Genomic DNA, 20,632 nt, shown 5'->3' with positions numbered 1-20,632 from the left:
TTTCCCCCCCCGCCCCTCCCCCACCAGTACCTAGATTGCAGGAATTCAAGAAGGTAACTCACCACCACCTTCTCAAGGGACAGGCAACAAATGCTGGTCTAACTAGCAATCCCACTTCGCAAAATTGATTTTAAAAAATTGTACTTTTCCTTAAAAAAAAATTGCCTAATCTGGAGTTAGTATTCTGCTCCTGTCCTCCACTGCTGCTATCCCACTTGTAATTCTTCAACCCAGAATCACAGATCATTTGCCATCAGTGAGGCCTCCATTGCTAGTTTTGGTCTCTCCTCAGGATATGGTTAGGTCTCACCTGCCAGTTTCTGTGTGAGAGAGAATACTGCACCTTGGCAAAGCCTTCCAACTGGTGATGTGTCTGAGAAACCAAAGATGGGTTTCCTTGGCAAAAAAACTGAGAGAGCAAACAGGGTCACGATTAAACATCTCATCTGATAGACTGTACCTCTTACCGTGGAGTATCCCCTGTCCCTCTGAGACAGAAAATAACCCCAAAAAAAAGCTACAGTAATTTTTGTGTCGCCATAGTCTCACCAGACCATAGGGGCTGCTCTTTCATTAGAGAGAAGCGACTAGTGCTGATTTAACCAGAGGTCCACCAGACCTCAGGCGAGGGAGAAAGTTGAGAAGGAGAGTCAAAAAAGCAGTCATACTTCGAAAAGAACATATTGTATCTCCATTTTAGAGTATACAAGATGAATTAGATCAGTATGTGTCATTTGTACGTTTTATTAGTTTTTACTTTTGGGCTGGAACGTGAACCAGATTTTTCTTTGTTCTCAAATCCCTGAAATAGGAATTGAATTAGCAAACTTCTGATTCGGACACAACTGCTACACACTGAGCCATGGTTAGCATCCAACCAGGAAGCTGAAAGGAAAACCAGAGGTACCAGAAACATAGAGGAAAACTGGAGTTGAGATTGAGTTGGAGGATCAGCCATATTTTTATTAAATGACACTGCAAGCCTGACGGAATCACATGGGCTCCTCCTCCTATTTATTTTGTTTTTATGAATATAATCAACACTAACTTGCATAACATCTTCAGTGTGTGGTAAAACATCCCAAAATTATTCGCAGACATTCCTTAAAATAAAATTTGAGACCGAGTCTCACAAGGCAATCTTAGGACATATGATGAAAATCGTGGTCAAAGGATGTAATGAATGTCTTAAAAGGAGGTTAGAGAATTGCAGAGGCTTAGAGATGGGACTTTCCATGTTTAGGGGCTTGGCAACTAAAGGGTATTCCGACCAAAGGTAAAGCAGTTAAAATGGGTGATGCTGAAAGGCTAGAATCTGATGAGCACAGATTGCTTGAGGTAGTGGTGATGACCGGACAGTTCAGGGATTTGAAATCCTGGGTGAGGATTGTAAAATCTTAGTAATACCTAATCAGGACCCAATGTAACGACTGATATAACAAATGACACTTAGTGTGGACAAAGATAATGACAAGAAAGTTTGGAATACCCTGAAGTTATTGAGGCCAGCCAGGAATATAGTGGAATATTCAAAACAATTTAAACAAGTTCTACAAAACCACAATAAATTGAATACATGTCAGCCAATATCCACCTGTCTTTTGATTTGACTAAATTCCCTACAGTACAGAAACAGGCCTTTTAGCCCAACAAATCCACACTGACCCTCCGAAGAGTCACCCAGCCAGACCCAATTCGCTACATTTACCCCTGACTAATGCACCTAACAATATTGGCAATTTAACATGGCCAATTCACCTGACCAGCATGTCTTTGGATTGTGGAAGGAAACCAGAGCACCCGGAGGAAACCCACGCAGACACAAAGAGAACTAGCAAATTCCACACAGACAGTCACCCTGGCGCTGTGAGGCAGCAGTGCGAGCCTCACAATGCACACTGATGTCAGCCACAGTTAGGCTCTCATTGACTGCAAGAGTTGAGGGAGTTAGATCTACATTTCAATCATGAACCACACTCCAGAAAGTACTTTGGACCATCCATCAATTTCCCCCAAAATGGCATTGTGGTTGTGTTACCAGAGGCCTGTACTGATTATTGAAAGGCATGAGTTCAAACCTTTGCACAGAAGCCAGATAACTTGAACTCAGTAAATAAATTAGAATTGCAAAGAAATAGTATTTGGAATCTGACGACTTCGTTGTCAAATGCATCGATCACTAATGTCCTTTTAAGGAAGGTAAACTGCTTTCCTTATTTAGCGAAATGTATGTGTGACTCCGTACCTAGCGCAATGTGGGTAACTGTTGGCTGTGTTATAGAATGGTCCAGCAAGTTGCTGAGATTTGTAATAAATGCCAGCAATGGCCACCGTGGTGACTAGAATAATGTCAGTCAAGTGGATCTCAAAGAATATGGATTCGCTGATTGGGACTGTTAACATAGAACAGTACAGTGCAGTACAGGCTGTTCGGCCCACAATATTGTGCTGAGCATTTATCTTCATCTAAGATCAATCTAACCTACACACCCTTCAATTTACTGCCATCCATGTGCTTATTCAGCAGTCACATAAATGTCCCTCATGTCTCTGACTCTACTACTGCCGCTGGCAGTGCATTCCACACACCCATCACCCTCTGCGTCAAGAAAGTTTCTCGCTGTCTACTCTTTCTATGCCTCCCATTACCTTGTACACCTCTATCAAGTCACCTCTCTTCCTTCTTCTCTCCAGTGTGAAAAGCCCTAGCTCACTCAACCTCTCTTCGTAACACAAGCCCTCCAATCCAGGTAGCATCCTGGTAAATCTCCTTTGCACCCTCTGAAAAGCATTTACATCCTTCTTATAATGACGTGACCAGAACTGGACACAATATTCCAAGTGTGATCTAACCATCGAATTATAGAGCTGCAGCAAAACCTCGTGGCTCTTCAACTCAATCCCCCTGTTAATGAAGGCCAAAACACTATATGTCTTCTTAACAACCCTATCAACTTGGTTGGCAACTTCGAGGAATCTATTTACGTGGACCCCAAGATCCCGCTGTTCCTCCACGCTGCCAAAAATCCTGTCTTTAACCCTGTATTCAGCATTCAAATTCAACCTTCCAAAATGAATCACTTTGCATTTATCCAGATTGAACTCCATCTGCTATTTTTCAGCCAAGCTCTACATCCTGTCTATGTTTTGTTGTAGCCTGCAACAGACCTCAACACTATCTAAAACACCGCCAACCTTTGTGTCTTTGGCAAACTTACTAACCCACCCTTCCTCTTCTTCATCCAAGTCATTTATTAAAAACTACAAAGACAGGACACCACTGGTCACTGACCTTCAGGCAGAATATTTTCCATCCACTCCTACTCAGTGCCTTGTTTTGGCCAGCCAATTCTGTATCCAGACAACAAAATTTCCCTGTATCCCATACCTCCTAACTTTCTGAATGATCCTACCGTGGGGAACCTTATCAAATGGCTGAGGAGTGACCTTATAGAGGTTTTCAAAGTCATGAAGTGCATGGATAGGATAAATAGACAAGGTCTTTCCCTGGGGTGGGGAAGTCGAAAACTAGAGAGCATAGGTTTAGGGGAAAGATTTAAAAGGGACCTAAGGGGCAACCTTTTCCCGCAGAGGGTGGTGCGTGTATGGAATGAACTGCTAGTGGAAATGGTGGAGGCTGGTACAATTATAACATTTACAAGGCATCTGGATGGCTATATGAGCAGGAAGGGTTTAGAGGATATGGGTCAAGTGCTGGCAAATGGGACTAGATTAGGTGAGGATATCTGCTCAGCATAGACGAGTTGAACCAAAGAGTCTATAGCATGCTGTACATCTCTATGATTCTAAATGCCTTACTGAAATCTATATACACCACATCCACTGCTTAACCTTCGTCGATGTAGCTCGTCACACCTTCAAAGAACTCAATAAGGCTTCTCACAAAGCCATGCAGACTACCTGTAATTAAACTAAACTATGTTTTACCAAATAGTCATAAATCCTATCTCTCAGAATCCTTTCCAGTATCTTGCTTACTACAGATGTAAGACAGACTGGTCTGTAATTCCCAGGGATTTCCCTATTCCCTTTCTTGAACAGAGCAACAACATTCGCCTCCCTCCAACCATCTGGGACCACTCTCATGGAGAGTGAAGATACAAAGATCGTCGACAGAGGTGCAGTAATCTCATTCCTCACTTCCCGTAGTAGCTTTAAATATATCTGGTCCAGCCCTAGGAATTTGTCTATCTTGATGCTTCCCAGGATTTCCATCATATCCACTTTCTTAATATCAGTCTATTCAAGCCTATTAACCTGTTCTCACTATCAACAAGGTCCCACTCTCTAATGAATACTGAAGCAAAAACTCATTGAGGACCTCCCCTACCTCTTCAGACTCCAGGGACAAGTTCCCTCCACTACCCCTGATCGACCTTATTCTCCACGTAAGTGTAGAATGTCATGAGGTTTTCCCTAATCCTTCCCACCAAAACTTTTTTGTGTCCCTCCTAGCTCTCCTCTGTCCATTTTTGAGTTCTTTCCTAGTCACCCTGTAATCCTGTAAAACTGTGCCAGATCTTTGCTTCCACGACTTCAATCTCCAGCATTTGCAGTCCTCACGTTCTCCTTCCTCAACCTGAAGTTAACCTGGTCTGATTAGAGAGTCCTCGCTGACAGAATGTCGGGGTTCTGCTCACTCTGGCAGCCGGCTCAGTACTAGTTGGGTCTGTGTCAGAAACTATGCACTTGTAAATAAAAGGTGATGGGATACTGGCCTTCGTGGAGTTATTTGCTGAAAATGTGTTGCTGGTTAAAACGCAGCAGGTCAGGCAGCATCCAAGGAACAGGAAATTCGACGTTTCGGGCAAAAGCCCTTCATCAGGATTCCTGACCTGCTGCGCTTTAACCAGCAACACATTTTCAGCTCTGATCTCCAGCATCTGCAGACCTCACTTTTTACTTCGTGGGTTATTTCACTGGTGATGAGAAAAAAGCACATCCCTAAAGAGATTGACCCACAACAATTTTTGAATTGGTGTAGGCATTGCTGGAATCATGTCACTCTTTGGGAAGCTTGACTCATTCATTTCTGATGTCGAAGGCTGGGCCCAGAATGTGGAAAGAGTTCATTATTTTGTTCCCGGCAAATGACATTGGGCCAGACAAAAAGTAACAAATAACTCTCCTGACAGCAGCCTTTTTATTTTTAGGAACCACACTAAAGCCTTTCAAGAGGTAATGGATTTAGCTAAGGAAGATTACAAACCCAAGCCTCCTCCAATTCTGAGACACTATCAGTTTTACTTGACAGTTCAAGAACCAAATGAATACATATTTTAATTTTTTGATGACGATGGCAGAGGCATGTGATTTAGGTTTAACCCCAAGTGAGATGCCGAGAGACTGTTTAGTATGTGGGTTTAATGATATGATCATGCAAAAGTGCCCATTAGTTGAAGCCCACCTGGACTTCAGAGGGGCACTACAACTGGTTTTGTGATTAGAAAGTATGATAAATGGAGCTTATGAGTTGCAAGTTTTGCCAATAGAAGTGGACATCCTCATGGGGCCACCTGAGCTTGGGGAACACCATGGGAATGAAGGCAATTGCATAGCCTCACTCAGACATATCCTGAACAGTGGGGTTCTAGATCATCCCACAGCAAAACCCCAAAACAGAGCTCAGCTTTGGCCAAACAGTTGAAATTTTCACAAAGATCTGGGCTGGCAGGCCATCTTAATTGCTGCTGGTAAGTGTCCTTGAGATAGCAAAAGAGTTCCACTAGGCCAGTACCTAGGAGAGTGCACATCCTGGAAAGTCCAACTACATCTCATTTGGAACAGTTAAATTGCTTAGCAACATGCAAATTAGAGCCAATCAAAATAAACATCTGGTAAATAGTCAACCAATCCTAATGAAGGTCGAAACTAACGCAGCTTGTGGAACCATTCTTGACCAAAATTCACTCTGGACTCCAGCTCTTAAGTTTGCATAAGATATCGGCCAGGCTGGGAATCCGTACAGGGAATCCCCTACAGATTAAGGGTACAACTTTGGTTCTAGTCTCTTATGAGAAGCAAAATTGGTTGCAACTTTTCAATCATTGTCCCTGTGTTTGATGAATGAACTCTATGCACATTCAACCATTTTGAATAGGCATCTACAATGACTAAAAACATACAGCCCATGAAAGGACTAGCGTATTTGACATGTAACTGATTCCAGGGTTTACCCAGTCATTCTCATGAATGTGAGGAAGGTGCTGGTGATAATTTTTGTCCATCTTGGCATTCTGAGCAATGCCCCACATATGGCGAGATCAGCATCCAATTCTGGCTACCAAACAGAACTCATCACCAGCACCTTCATTTTGGAGGCCCTGACAGATACGAACAAGAGTGGCGGGGTTCTGCTTATTCTAGGAGAGTGGTTCAGTGCTGGCTGGGTCAGTGTCCAGTACAACGTACATGAATGATGTGGAGGTGCCAGTGTTGGACTGGGGTGAACAAAGTTAAAAATCACACAACACCTGGTTATAGTCCAACAGGTCTAACCGTGTAAATAAATGGTGACTTGGTAACAGGATATCAGCCTTCATAGAGTTATTTCAGCCACATCCTGTGAATTAATGAAAGTAAGTTTGCAAGATGGGCACTAAAATTCACAGCACCCTTGAGTTAGTGAGATGAAAATCTTCCAGGGTTCCAATACTTACCATTTCTGAATAGCCTCTGAACAGTCTGTGAAAGGCATGCTCCAAACACGAATCTTTCTTCTTTTTTACGGAACTGTCAATTTCTACAAACCTCAGTTACCCTCTTTCAAAAAAATAGCGAATGAACTTCTACATTTATGCATGCCCTATTGTGCTTCCTAACCTCTATAGCATAAGTTGTGTATTCACATCCACCAAATCCAGTCGTGTTACCTGACTTCCTGCTTGTTGTACATGTCTTAACTTACAACAGTTTTCTTTATATTTTGCCTGCAAAGCAATGACAACAACATTTTAAAAACAATGCTCATGTGAATGTAAACAGTAGGATTAGTCATGGGAAGTGTAGCATTATAGAGTAAGAGGGTGGGCTTAGGTTGGATGCTCTTTGAGTGCAGGTGGATTTGCCATGGGAAATGCAGGGTTTCAGGGTAAGAGGGTGGGTCTAGATGGCTCCTCAAGGGTTGGTGTGGACTTGGTGGGGCAAATGGTGTACTTCCCACGCTATAGGAATTCTACGGTTCAAGGGGCTTGACATCCCGCAGACTTTTCTCCAGGGGCTGTTCAGGAATGGTAAGGATAGCAACTCCTGGAAGATTTTTCTCTCCCTAACTTCATGGTGTTAAGAATTTTTAGTGCCTATTCTGCCAACTTTTTTATTCATTCAAGGGGTGTGGCCATTGGTTGCACTTACTGCACACATCTAGTTGTCTTTGAGAAGGGATCATGACTTATCTTTCCTAAATGCTTCAAACACTGCAGTTTGTTACAATTGAGTAACTTGCTGGTCTATCCTAGAAGATGGCTGAGAGTTGCCCACATCGCTCTGGGTCTAAATTCACATAGACCTACTAAGTAAGGATCACAGTTTATCTTCCTTCACTGGGGAAATCTGTGATGAATTTGTAAAACAATCCAGTAGTTTCATGGTCAAGTTCCCAATACCGTACTTTTTTCAATCCTGCCAACCTGGAATTTGAGCCCACATCTCTGAATTATCAGTCCTGGTCTCTGGATCATTGATGTCGTAATATATGAAGAAAGATTGAATCAGTTAGAACTATATTCACGAGAAGAAGGTGAGGACTGCAAATGCTAGAGATCAGAGTCGAAAAGTATGGTGGTGGAAAAACACATCAGGTCAGGCAGCATCCAAGGAACAGGAGAATCCACATTTCGGGCAAAGGCCCTTCATCAGTTGTTGTATAAATCCATTTGATTTACAACTATCCTTTAGGGAAGGAACTCTGTCCTCGTTATTTGGATTGACCTACATGTGATTCCAAAACCACAATAATGTGGTAGGCTCTTAATTGCCCTATGAAAATGCTGAGTAAATCACTCACTTTAAGAGCAATTAGAAACAGGCAGCAAATGATAGCTGAGACAGGGATGCCCACATCCAATTAAAGAACCCCAGAAAAAGTTGCTACCTGAATGAGATTGCGCACTGCAGTGAAGATCAGAGCTGAACTTCAATCATTATACTTTTGTGCAGTTGCTGGTAAGCGTGTATGGTTGATTTGATTTGGGAGAGAGGAATTCTTCCGAGCAGACAATTCTATGGAGTGGGGAATAGAAATTCTTCTTACGGCAGGAAAAAATATTCTTTTCCATGTTAATGCATCACAAATGAAATTACACTTTTATAATTTGCAAAGCTGTGTATCATACAGAGGTAGAGCAGAGACTTGAATAAAAATAGGCCATTCAGACCCTTGAGCCTATCTTTATTCTTAATTTGATCATTCCTGATCTCTACCTTAAATCCATTTGCTTGCCTTTGTGGAACATCTCATAAAAATATTTCTATCTCAGTTTTAATTTCAATTGACTTCGTATTCACAGATGTTAGGGGGAGTGAGTTCTACTGGCTCCTGTGTGAATTTTGAAAAACTTGAGGATAGACAAGTCCCCCGGGCCTGACGGGATATATCCTAGGATTATGTGGGAAGCAAGAGAGGAAATTGCAGAGCCGTTGGCAATGATCTTTTCATCTTCACTGTCAACGGGGGTGGTACCAGGGAACTGGAGAGTGGCGAATGTTGTGCCCCTGTTCAAAAAAGGGAATAGGGATAACCCTGGGAATTACAGGTTAGTTAGTCTTACTTCGGTGGTAGGCAAAGTAATGGAAAGGGTACTGAGGGATAGGATCTATAAGTAACTGGAAAGACACTGCTTGATTAGGGACAGCCAGCATGGATTTGTGAGGGGTAGGTCTTGCCTTACAAGTCTTATTGAATTCTTTGAGGAGGTGACCAAGCATGTGGATGAGGGTAGAGCAGTGGATGTAGTGTACATGGAATTTAGTAAGGCATTTGATAAGGTTCCCCATGGTAGGCTTATGTGGAAAGTCAGGAGGCATGGGATAGTGGGAAATTTGGCCAGTTGGATAGAGAACTGGCTAACCGGTCGAAGTCAGAGAGTGGTGGTAGATGGTAAATATTCAGCCTGGAGCCCAGTTACAAGTGGAATTCCACAGGGATCAGTTCTGGGTCCTCTGCTGTTTGTAATTTTTATTAATGACTTGGAAGAGGGAGTCGAAAGGTGGGTCAGTAAATTTGCAGACAATATGAAGATTGGTGGAGTTGTGGACAGTGAGGAGGGCTGTTGTCGGCTGCAAAGGGACTTAGATATGATGCAGAGCTGGGCTGAGGAGTAGCAGATGGAGTTCAACCCTGTCAAGTGTGAGGTTGTACATTTTGGAAGGACAAATAAGATTGTGGAGTACAGGGTTAACGGTAGGGTTCTTAGTAAGGTGGAGGAGCAGAGGGATCTTGGGGTCTATGTTCATAGCTCTTTGAAAGTTGCCACTCCGGTGGATAGAGCTTGTAAGAAGGCCTATGGTGTAGTAGCGTTCATTAGCAGAGGGATTGAATTCAAGAGTCGTGAGGTGATGTTGCAGCTGTACAGGACCTTGGTAAGGCCACATTTGGAGTACTGTGTGCAGTTCTGGTCGCCTCACTTTAGGAAAGATGTGGAAGCTTTGGAGAGGGTGCAGAGGAGATTTACCAGGATATTGCCTGGAATGGAGAATAGGTCGTACGAGGATAGGTTGAGAATGCTAGGCCTTTTCTCATTGGAATGGCGAAGGATGAGGGGTGACTTGATAGAGGTTTATAAGATGATCAGGAGAATAGATAGAGTGGACAGTCAGAGACTTTTTCCCCGGGTACAACAGAGTGTTACAAGAGGACATAAATTTAAGGTGAAGGGTGGAAGGTATAGGGGGGATGTCAGGGGTAGGTTCTTTACCCAGAGAGTGGTGGGGGCATGGAATGCGCTGCCTGTGGGAGTGGCAGAGTCAGAGTCAGAATCATTGGTGACCTTTAAGCGACAATTGGATAGGTACATGGATAGGTGCTTAAGCTAGGACAAATGTTCGGCACAACATCGTGGGCCGAAAGGCCTGTTCTGTGCTGTATTGTTCTATGTTCTGTGTTCTATTAATTGGTGCCTTCTGATTTCACTTCTAAATTGTCGAGAACATTTACTTCTGCTCATCTAACTGGCCTTTCCATAGAAATTATGAATTGCCCTTGTAACAATTAAGTACTTTGTGAAATATTCCAGAACTTTTACCTCTTGTGTCCTATTCCAGGTTCTTCAAGTAATGCTTCCCAGTTTATGGCCCTTTCTACTTGCTTCTCCTTTCTGCATTTGTTTATCCTTATCCTGCAATTGTGATTTAACTGGTAAAACTGTGGCAGATTAACTATCCATGTTCTATTTACCACCTTAGTTTCTTAAAATTTTAGTAGTGCCATAAACTATGGAGAAAGAAACTGATTTTGGCTTTGTGCAACATTCCCTCTGGCAAATCAAACCAAGAGAATGTTGACACTGCAATTCAAAATAGTAAATTTCATGCACAAGTGAACTGCACAAGTAACCCAAATAAACAATAAATTCCAGTTCCCCTGCTTCTTTCTTGCTTAGCTGTCAGTCTCTTGCCAATCTGATGACTATCTTTATTTAAGACATTAATCAGTCAATTGTTTAGTGATCAGTAGATTCTGAAATAAATTATGTGAATTGTCAAGTAAGCCTCTCTGTATTGCTTATTTTCCATGTGTCACGATTAGGATTGGATATGGAAAAAGGCAAAGAAGGAGGAACATGGTTGGGTATTAGCAAGAAGGGCAGGTTTGCTGCACTGACGAATTATCTCCAACCCATAAACAGTCTGAATGCATTAGGGAGAGGTAAGAAGGATTATCAGCCAATGTCTGTTATAATAGAAGCTACAATCTCTCTTTTTTTTCTTTATGTACTAGCCCACTGTTATTTAAATGCATCATTCTAATTTCATTATCAATAGGAAAAATGAAACAAATCGGTCTGCCTTAATGTTACTGCAAACCAATATCTGTATTTCTCTAACAGTAAGGTTTTCTATTCTGTGAAGCTTGAGCAGTTAATAACCAACTTAATAGATGTCTTGTGCTAAGTAAGAATAAGGAACTGTGAAACCAGAATGTTTCCAGCAGTAGATTTGATTAAACCAGTTTTTCCTGTTGGATGTGTCTATTTTCTCCCCTGGTATAAACCACAGGAAATCTGGACAAACAGTTGAAACCAGTGGTGTACATGCCTTTCAAATTGCCATGGGCATTTTTTTAGATTAGATTAGATTACTTACAGTATGGAAACAGGCCCTTCGGCCCAACAAGTCCACACCGACCCGCCGAAGCGCAACCCACACATACCCCTACATATACCCCTTACCTAACACTACAGGCAATTTAGCATGGCCAATTCACCTGACCCACACATCTTTGGACTGTGGGAGGAAACCGGAGCACCCGGAGGAAACCCACGCAGACACTGGGAGAACGTGCAAACTCCACACAGTCAGTCGCCTGAGGCGGGAATTGAACCCGGGTCTCTGGCGCTGTGAGGCAGCAGTGCTAACCACTGTGCCACCGTGCTGCCCAATTTGGTGAGGTCAGGATTGGGATCAGTTTTGGTCCATTTTATTAAGTATCCTGCTCATGGTCATTGATTTACTCATGTGTAGACTATAGTTTTGAGGTGGAGTGCACATGACCTTGCAAAAGTACTCTATCAAAAATCAACACATTAAGGTGATGAGGGGGGAGAAGAAATTACAGTTAAGTAAAGCTACCGTGGAATTTACGAGAGCTCAAAGTTACTCATTAAAATAGTCTCCACCACTTAAGTTCCCCTTTAAATTGAGTGCTTGTTTAAATTGGGCAAATATTGCACACAAATTTAAACTGATATATAGGAAAGAAATGTCTGCTCTAACCAGCTTCTTCCACCATATGTTATATGTGGGATCAAAATACAGAAGTTGCTCATTCCATCCACAATTGTGTGATCTGCTGAGTGAGGCAAAGCATAAGATAAAACCAGGTTCAATTGTTTCACCCTTTATTCAGTTGAAACAAGTCAAGAAGTCATTTTGGTCCAGAATTTCAACCTGGGACCTCTTTTATGAGGTAATCTTCACCCCAGCTAAAAGCAGATCTAATTCTCACTCGCAGAAATTCAGGGAATTGGCAACCATTGCTCAAATCCACAGCCTCTTCCAGAGGTCCTCTATTCTCTGGGAAAAGAATCACTTCCAGACATCTAGACATGATGTGGCTTTCCACATTTAACATTAAAGCAAAATACTGCAGATGCTGGAAATCTGAAATAAAAACAGAAAAGTATTGGAAATGCTACGGCAATCTGGCAGCATCTGTGGAACACAGGTAGGTCATCAACTGAACAGTGGGCTTTGAAATCTGAGGCATCGGGACTTTTCCAAAATTTGATCACAGCATAGATCCGAGGGTTCCAACAGTTGGAACCTTCCAGAAGGCATCCGTTAACAAGCCACATATTCATTTGCCGTCGGGGTAAGGATAACAGATGATTTGCAGAAATAGGAGACCCAGTATGAGTGCCCACAATACTGGCAGCAGTCCCACCGTCAGAGGAGGACCATGTTGAGGCAGGTCAGTGAGCATAAGACAACCTCAATTTGGGAATCCTTGGAATCATGATTAAGAATGGAAAACCAAAAGGCCCACAGGGCCATTAATGAGGAGTGGAAACCGATCCCATCACCCGAAGACTTCTGGTTAATCCTGTGGCATATTCAAGGGGCCAGGTGCAGGGGACCAAGCAGCTTTTCCACCGAGGGTGGTCAGCCTTTACAGATTTTATCGGGCAGTCATGGAATTGGAGTGGGGATCATTGGAATAGTGTTTGTTTAATATTGCAGAGCAGATATTCAAACTTTGTCCCGCAATTATCTTTGGTTACATTCTTTTGCTGTGACCCTCCTACAATCTGGACAGCAGCAGTGTTGGTCACCCTGATCCAGCCAGGAAGGTGCCTCCAAAGCTGCTTCCAGCCTCTGCATTCTGTGGGCAGTAGTCCCAGCATCAGAAAGATTAGCAACTTGCCTCCTCTTGCAGCAAGAATGCTTGGAGGCAGGAATGATTGAAGTGCTAATCCAAAGTCCAAATTGTAAATTTTGCTGCTAATCCAATCTCTGAATCCAGCTCTTTAGAGCCAGGGAGATTCCACCTTTTTCTCCTTCCACAGAAACTACCCAACCTACTTAATCTTTCTAGCATTTTCTTTTTTATTTTAAATTGTGACCTGGGGTTCTCCAGACCCTGTTTAGCTGGAAAAAAATCTGAACACACTTCATACCCTAGGCCATTTTACAAACTCAGAGTGTTCTTTAGTCTGAAAGCATAAGGAGCATAAGGTCCCAACTCTTTTAACTTGGCTTCACAACTGAGATGCTTCAAACTGGGAATTAAGCTGGTGGCTCTCTTCTGTAATATTTCCAGTAGCTCCATGCAAACGAGACCAAAATTGTTAACAATATGCAGTAAAGTATTGTGACAGATGTTTACTTTTGTCTCAAAAATATACTTTATTCATAAAATTTACAGAAGCATACTGCATGACATTCAAAGTTGACATTAGTTGCAAAATCAAATATATTATTTCCTGTGTTGTATGTTATTAATTATGTTTATAAATACAGTTAATATTTCCATTATTCATTATTGCATATCAAACTTACAGCCTTGGGGTTTTATGCACTATCAATCCCCTTTAGGCTTTAGACAGTGGTGTGACTCCTTTGGACCTCTGTAGCTGACAAAGATGCTGTGTACAGCATGTTAGGCATGCCAGCTATTTCGGGCAGAAACAGCTGTCATTTGTTCCTCATTCAAGTGCAGTTACCTTATTTTAATCACATCTACAATAGTGTCCTCTATTTCTGTTTTTTGTTGAAGAAAATGTAATTGACAAATGTGTGAACAGAGGCAGCTTTCAGACCGAACTTAGATTTTTCAAAATCAGTTGCTAATTTGGAATTTCACATGTCAAACTCCTAACCAAAAACCAGATTCACTTATGCTGTTTTTCGATTTAAATAATTGTATGTTGAGATTTAAAGCTGTTTCCTTCACAAATTGAAGCTAATTTTTACCAACACAAATCTGCCAGAGAAAAACATATAATTATGCTTTTTGTTTTAGAATTACAAACCGAATAAGCACCTGCTACCCAAGCAGTGCTTCTATTTTTAGTCTTCACTGCCACCTGGAGACTGACCTGTTTTTTTGTGCGTTATGCAGCACTGACAGAAGTTGTAGCATCATCATCTTGGCTGTCATTCCAGCTGCTGAAAGATGAGGTGGGATGAGGCAGAACCAGCTGCATTAGGGAATTGTTTCACTAACAAATTACAGTATTTTTAAGAGTTGTCTTCCTGAGCTTGCATCAAATTTACATTTAAAAAGGTTCTTTAAAAGATTGGATTTAATCAAAGAGCACTATGAATTAAAGATGCATTTGGCTCATTGCATAAATATATCCCAAAACACAATATTTAGACTTAAAACAATACAAAAAATATTTTATACTCCGCTGTAAAGACCAGAATGTAGGAACAGGATCAGGACATTCATCCCTTTGAGTCTATTGTGTAGAATTGACAAAATGCACACAGACCTTTTAGCCCCATTGATCCATGTCAATGCTTATATTTCATATAAATGTCTTCTGACTCAACATCATTCAATCCTTTAGGCCTAATTTATATTCCTTTTTCTCTGCTGTATTAATCTAAGTTCTCTTTATGTGCATTTATTCTATTTGCTTCACCTACTTTTTTTTGTGATCGTGAGTTCTAAATTCACAACACTATCTGAGTAAAGAGATTCTTCTTATAGGTTTTGGATTCTCCCACAAGTGGAAATACTGTGCAGAATCTTACTTTTTTGACAGAAGGTATGGCACCAGGTTTAAAAGCAGAAGGTAATACCACTCAGATGTGAAGCAAGTTGTCTCATGTGAATGCATCCCTGTTTCTGCGTGCAGAGGTAGAACACTAAATTTAACTTGTAGGAAGCTCTGAAGGGCATCAAAACCTCCCAGGCTTCAACTTCTGGGCACCTTATGTTAAAGGCAACTGAACAGCATTTTACTTTCTGCAAGCCAGGAGCATCACCTCGGGAGATGCACCACCAGACAGAAAACAGCTCCGTGTTGCGGCAACTCCTCCCTCGACATATTTCTGCAAACCATGTAAGGGAGAAGGAAAGTACTATTTCTATGGAATAATACAGGAGGCCATCAACTGGCAGGCAGTCTGGACTGAGGTCAGTGCTTATGGGTGGCTCAAGATCCTGGATTCAGTGCTGCAAGAGGATGAATCATTAGAACACTGTCACTTTATGTACCACTGTCTATTCAATGCTTGATGCCCCTATGAATGCGAGTTTACATTGTACATTTTCCATGGCAGAGGATGTCTCACACAAAACTGGGTGCCAGGCATCTCCATCAGATGCCTCATTTGGACTGAATATGTCTTAATGAGAGCTACCAATTTAGTACTACTTGCATCATCTTGTCCATCTGCCAGGGTTCACAGTTAAAAAAAAAAATGGAGCAGTGGGAAAGGCAATGGCCTATGGTATTATCACAAGACTACTCATCCAGAAACTCAGCTAAGGTTCTGGGGACCCAGGTTCGAAGCTCACCACAGCAAATAGTAGAATTTGAATTCAATAAAAAGCTGGCATTAAGAATCTACTGATGACCATGAAATCATTGTCGATTGTTGAGACCCCATCTGGTTCACTAATGTCCTTCAGGTAAGGAAAGCTACCATCCTCACCTGGTCAGTCCAGACCCAAAACAATGTGGTTGACTCTCAGTTGCCATCTGAAATGGTCTAGCCAGCCATATGATTGGACCAGTCACTAGTCTCAAAGAAATGAAATCAGACAGATCACTTGGCACCAACATAGGCACAGGAAAAGACAATGACAGAAAAAGCCCTGTCAATCCTGTAAATTCCTCCTTACTAATTTTTGGAGACTAGCAGCAAAATTGGGAGAGCTCTCTTACAGCATAGTCAAGCAATGGCCTGATAAAGTCATACTTACGAATCATACCTTAAAGACACCACCACGTCACTATCCCTGGATATGTCATATTCCACCAGCAGGACAGCCTCAGCAGAGGTGGCGTCACAATGATATACAATTTGGAAGGAGTTGCCCTCGGAGTCCTCAACATTGTCCCCAGCCTCCATGATGTCTTGTGGTTTCATGTTAAACATGCTGTAGGAAACCTCCTGCTGATTACCTCCTACTATTCCCCCGTCAGTTGATGAATCGGTGCTCCTCCATGTTGACCAGCACTGATAAGAAGCACTGAGGATGGCAAGGGCATAAAATGTACCCTGTGTGGGGTATTTCAATGTCCACCATCAAGAGTAACTCAGCTGCAGTACTACTGACCTAAAGGACACTGATGCTAGACTGAGCCTACAGCAGGTGGTGAGGGAATCAACAAGAGCGAAAAACATTTTTGACCTTATCCTCACCAATCTGCCAGCTGCTAATGCATCTGTCCATGATAGTGTAGGTAAGAGCAATCACCACAGTGTCCCTGTGGAGATGAAGTCCCACCTTTACATTGAGAATAATCTCCATCGAGTTATGTGGCACTATCCTTGTGCTTAATGGGACAGACTTAGAATAGACATAGCAACTCAGGACTGGGCATCCATGAGGTGCTGTGGGCCATCAACAGCCGTAGAACTGTACTTCAGCATAATCCGTAAGCTCATAGCCCAGTATATCCCCCACTCAACCATTACCATCAAGCCAGGGGATAAACCCTGATTCAATGGAGAGTGCAGGAGTACATGCCAGGAACACCACCAGGCATACCTGAAGATGAGGTGTCAACTTGGTGAAGCCATCAAACAGGACTACTTGCATGCCAAACGGCATAAGTAGCAAGTGATAGATAGAGCTAAGTGATCCCACATCCAAAAATCAAGTCCAAGATCTGCAGTCCTGCCACATCCAGTCATGTAATTTCCATGTATTCTAGCTCAACTTCATCCTGATGTTTTGGCCCAGAAACTAAGCAAAAGGTCATTATACCCAAGTGAGTAAAATAAATTTCAGTGAATGCCAAACAAAGGATTATAAGGTTTAAATGATAGAAATCAAACATTCCCTTCAGGCCTGTCAGCCATAGTTGACTTCAAGCTCAGAGTGTTCACATATGTTAATCCATACTCATTCATTCTCAGATCTAGTGACTGATAGGCCTGAGAGAATCTATCTGCTACATCTCACTGCCTTGCTGGCTTTTTCAGCAGCTTCCTCATCAGTTTTGTTACCTCAGCATCCATATCACACTCCCCCTTCCTCTTTATCTGAGGTTCCATCTCCCCCTCTACTAAATTGTCACTCTGTCATTGAGCTAGATTATGCAGGTACAGCATATGATCTGGTGAGTGTTGCATGCTCTTCACGAGTGATCCAGGCAATGGAAGCACATCTACAGTAGATCAGTGGTCTTTTCAATGACAGCTGAAACGGATGCATGAGCAGCATTTTAACAGTTTTGGCATCTTAGAGTCATAAAGCATAGAAACAGACCCTTCAGTCCAACTCATTCATGCTGACCAAGTTTGTCTGTGTTTGGCCCATATCCCTCTAAACCTTTACTACTCCTGTACCTATTCAAATGTCTTTTCAATGTTGAAACTGAATCTGTGGGTGATGTGCTAGAGTCGTTAGTCAGGTCTTCTGGGAATACCTCTGGCCACCCACAAGCTTGCCCTGGAGATAATGCAAGGAGCATTTGAGTTATGTGGAATATAAGCATTGTGACAACTTCCTGGATATTGGAGACACACCTTCAGGAATTTTTGCCTGTAGTGACCCTCAGGAAAGTTGATGGAAATGGTGAATGGAACCACATATCTTCCTTAGACATCAGCATACAAGCAGCATTCATCTATTGCAGGGATGTAGAAGGCATACATAATGCTGAGAGATTCTCCAAGCCTACACATCTTACTAAACGTCATACTTCTTAGAGTTTGTACTTCTCCAAGTGATAGGTACACTAACCTAATTTGCCTCATAAAAATCTACGAAATTAAGGGAGCATCCTAACTCCATTTCAATCCTGACTTCACTCACAATTTGCTTTTTGAATTTGTACGTTCCTTACTGGGATGAGAAAAAATAATTCCATCAGTGAAAATATTTTGAAAATGAACTGTTCGCATTTTCGATGCTGAGCTTTGTACAATTGTACAAGTAAGGTATATAAAATTCAATCTGTAATTTTGTCAGACTTATTCCAAAGCAACAAGTTCTTAAGTAATTTTGATCTCCATGCAGAAATGCTTCTCCAAGCTCAAAGGCTTTATACATATGTATTTCTTTAATTTCGTATAAGATGTGCAGACCACCGAGAGATTTTACTTAAATCTATGTTTTTCTTTCTAATATTTTTCAAGGTCATCTAGTGGCAAATTTCCTGACTGAAGAGGCAGATGGTTTGACTTACTTAAAGAAAGTATCTTCAGAAGGACATCTGTACAATGGGTTTAATTTGATAACTGCAGAGTTTAAGTAAGTTCACCTGGATCATTTGTTGACAGTGCTGGTTTTCAGTTCAATTCAAATAAACACAAACACATTATCAACATCATTGACATTTACCTCTAGTTTGCTGCTCCTGTCGAATCAGCTCAGGGGGCTAGGCTTTCTGACTACTTCAAAGCTGCTGTAAGATGGGATTCAGAAGGAAAACCACTATCAACAATGGCAGTATACAACTTTTATCCCAAACAATATGCTGAAAGTACACCACAGGCCTGATGTCAATTGATATTTCAGATTGATGAACTTTTGTATTTCCAGCATTTCTGTTTTTATTCCAGATTTCCAGTCTCTGCAATATTTTGCTATTAACCATACAGCTGATAGTTTTCAATCAGCTTTCTAAGACTAAACCTTTAACCAGAACATGGATATCTGACCACCTGATTCACAAAGGCATTTGATTCAATGAGCAACCATTTTTCCTAATTGTTACCTTTCCATTGGCAGATCCTTGTCATGTATTTCATTCTCTCAATTGTATATTAAAAGCAGAGAACCTGCATAATCTGTACTTTTTTAAAAACTGATTTGCTGATGGTGGTGGTGTTATGGGGTTTGCAAGGCAGTGTACAGTTAAAGAACAGGGCAGTGTATGATTCAAGTAGGAAAATGTTTTTTCACAATCTTGAAGAAGCAATGATTTGAAGGAACCGTTGTTGGACTGGGGTGAACAAAGTTAAAGATCTCACAACACCAGGTTATAGTCCAACAGGTTTATTGAAGCACTAGCTTGCAAAGTGTTGCTTCTTCATCAGGTGTTTGTCACCTGATCTGGACTGATCATTGTGTATGAAACAATGTCTGACTTTAGGTTAACCTCAGTGTTCTAGATAAGTACTTAATTCTGTTTGGAGCACTGTTAACAACAATATTTAGTATTCATGCATCTCGTGAACATTCACTGTAGGGTTGTACTGTAGAATAATGCAGTAAGAATCCAGATTCTGTATCTATTACCATCAATTTTAAATTGCCTTGGCTCTACTAGCAAGTGAACCAGTCAGCTGCAATAATGTTCCTGCAATAGTGCTCCCAACATAACCTTCCGACTTTTGATCATGCCCAGTTCTTCTACTATTCTTCCTCCCACTTCGCCATTTTCTTCCGGAACTGCTTCCACTGGCTAAAAGGTCAATAATCTAAATTGTAAATAATTGGCAATGTGTATAAAAAGCTATGTAATGTGATTAAAATTTGGAATGTGCAGCCCTGATAGAGTTTGTATCCCTCAATCATCAGCTCATGAAGAATATTGGAAAAGTTCTTGAAGAGATATTGAGAAAGAGATGGGGTATGGAACTAAATAGTGTGCTTTACAAAAATGCTGTTGAATTAAATGTTTCTATTCTTTGATTTGTTGTTTTCATACTCGCTCCTTGTTTGTTCCTCTTCTCCTTTCTTCTTCTGCCTCTCTTTCTTTCTCTCTCCCCTCTCCATCCTCTGTCTGTCTCTCTCTTCCCTTTCTCATTCTGTCACTTATGTGTTTTTCATTAATTTCAAACAATTTGATGCAGTGGCTGTACCTTTAAATCTGCTGATCCTATGAGCCTATACTTTGTGAGAATAATTGATTGCCATTGCAGTGAACTTACTGCCTTTCTTCCTGTTCATCTTCATCTCTGGGAAGCTAGGTCAGGCTTCAGTGCCAAGTGACAGGCATTTGTTTCCTGTGAATAAATGTAGTAGCCCTGATAAAGTAGCCATCACACCATTACCATTTCTGTTATTATCTAATTCACCCATGTGAAATGCTCATTTTTCATTCGCTAAATTTGAAAATCTTTGTGTTTTCTTAAACTAGAAATGTTGATATCAAAATCTCATATGAATTCAATTAATGCCGAGTTCCCAGTCTATCCAGAACCATTGAGTCAATAGATGGGGAGAGCCCCAGCATTGATACTGAATTGTTTCCAAAGGTCAAATATCCTACTAATAATGTCAGTATTTATATTTGAATAATGCCTCTGTGGTTCAGGG

The 20,632-nt window shown here is 41.5% G+C and overlaps 1 protein-coding gene across 2 annotated transcripts in view; it reads left to right on the top strand.

The window, feature by feature from the left end:
* Nucleotides 1–20,632, top strand: part of tango2 (transport and golgi organization 2 homolog (Drosophila)) — a 200,731-nt gene that overhangs the window by 130,913 nt on the left and 49,186 nt on the right. For both annotated transcript variants that reach the window (XM_060843430.1, XM_060843431.1), the window contains 2 exons: nt 10,766–10,885; nt 18,505–18,619. In XM_060843430.1, coding sequence (XP_060699413.1) covers nt 10,766–10,885; nt 18,505–18,619 — 235 coding nt within the window. The remainder of the gene's footprint in view (nt 1–10,765; nt 10,886–18,504; nt 18,620–20,632) is intronic.

This window comes from Hemiscyllium ocellatum, chromosome 24 (assembly GCF_020745735.1).
Source record: "Hemiscyllium ocellatum isolate sHemOce1 chromosome 24, sHemOce1.pat.X.cur, whole genome shotgun sequence".
In the NCBI taxonomy this organism is placed as follows: domain Eukaryota; kingdom Metazoa; phylum Chordata; class Chondrichthyes; order Orectolobiformes; family Hemiscylliidae; genus Hemiscyllium; species Hemiscyllium ocellatum.
This window is presented reverse-complemented; position numbering and strand designations above follow the sequence as displayed.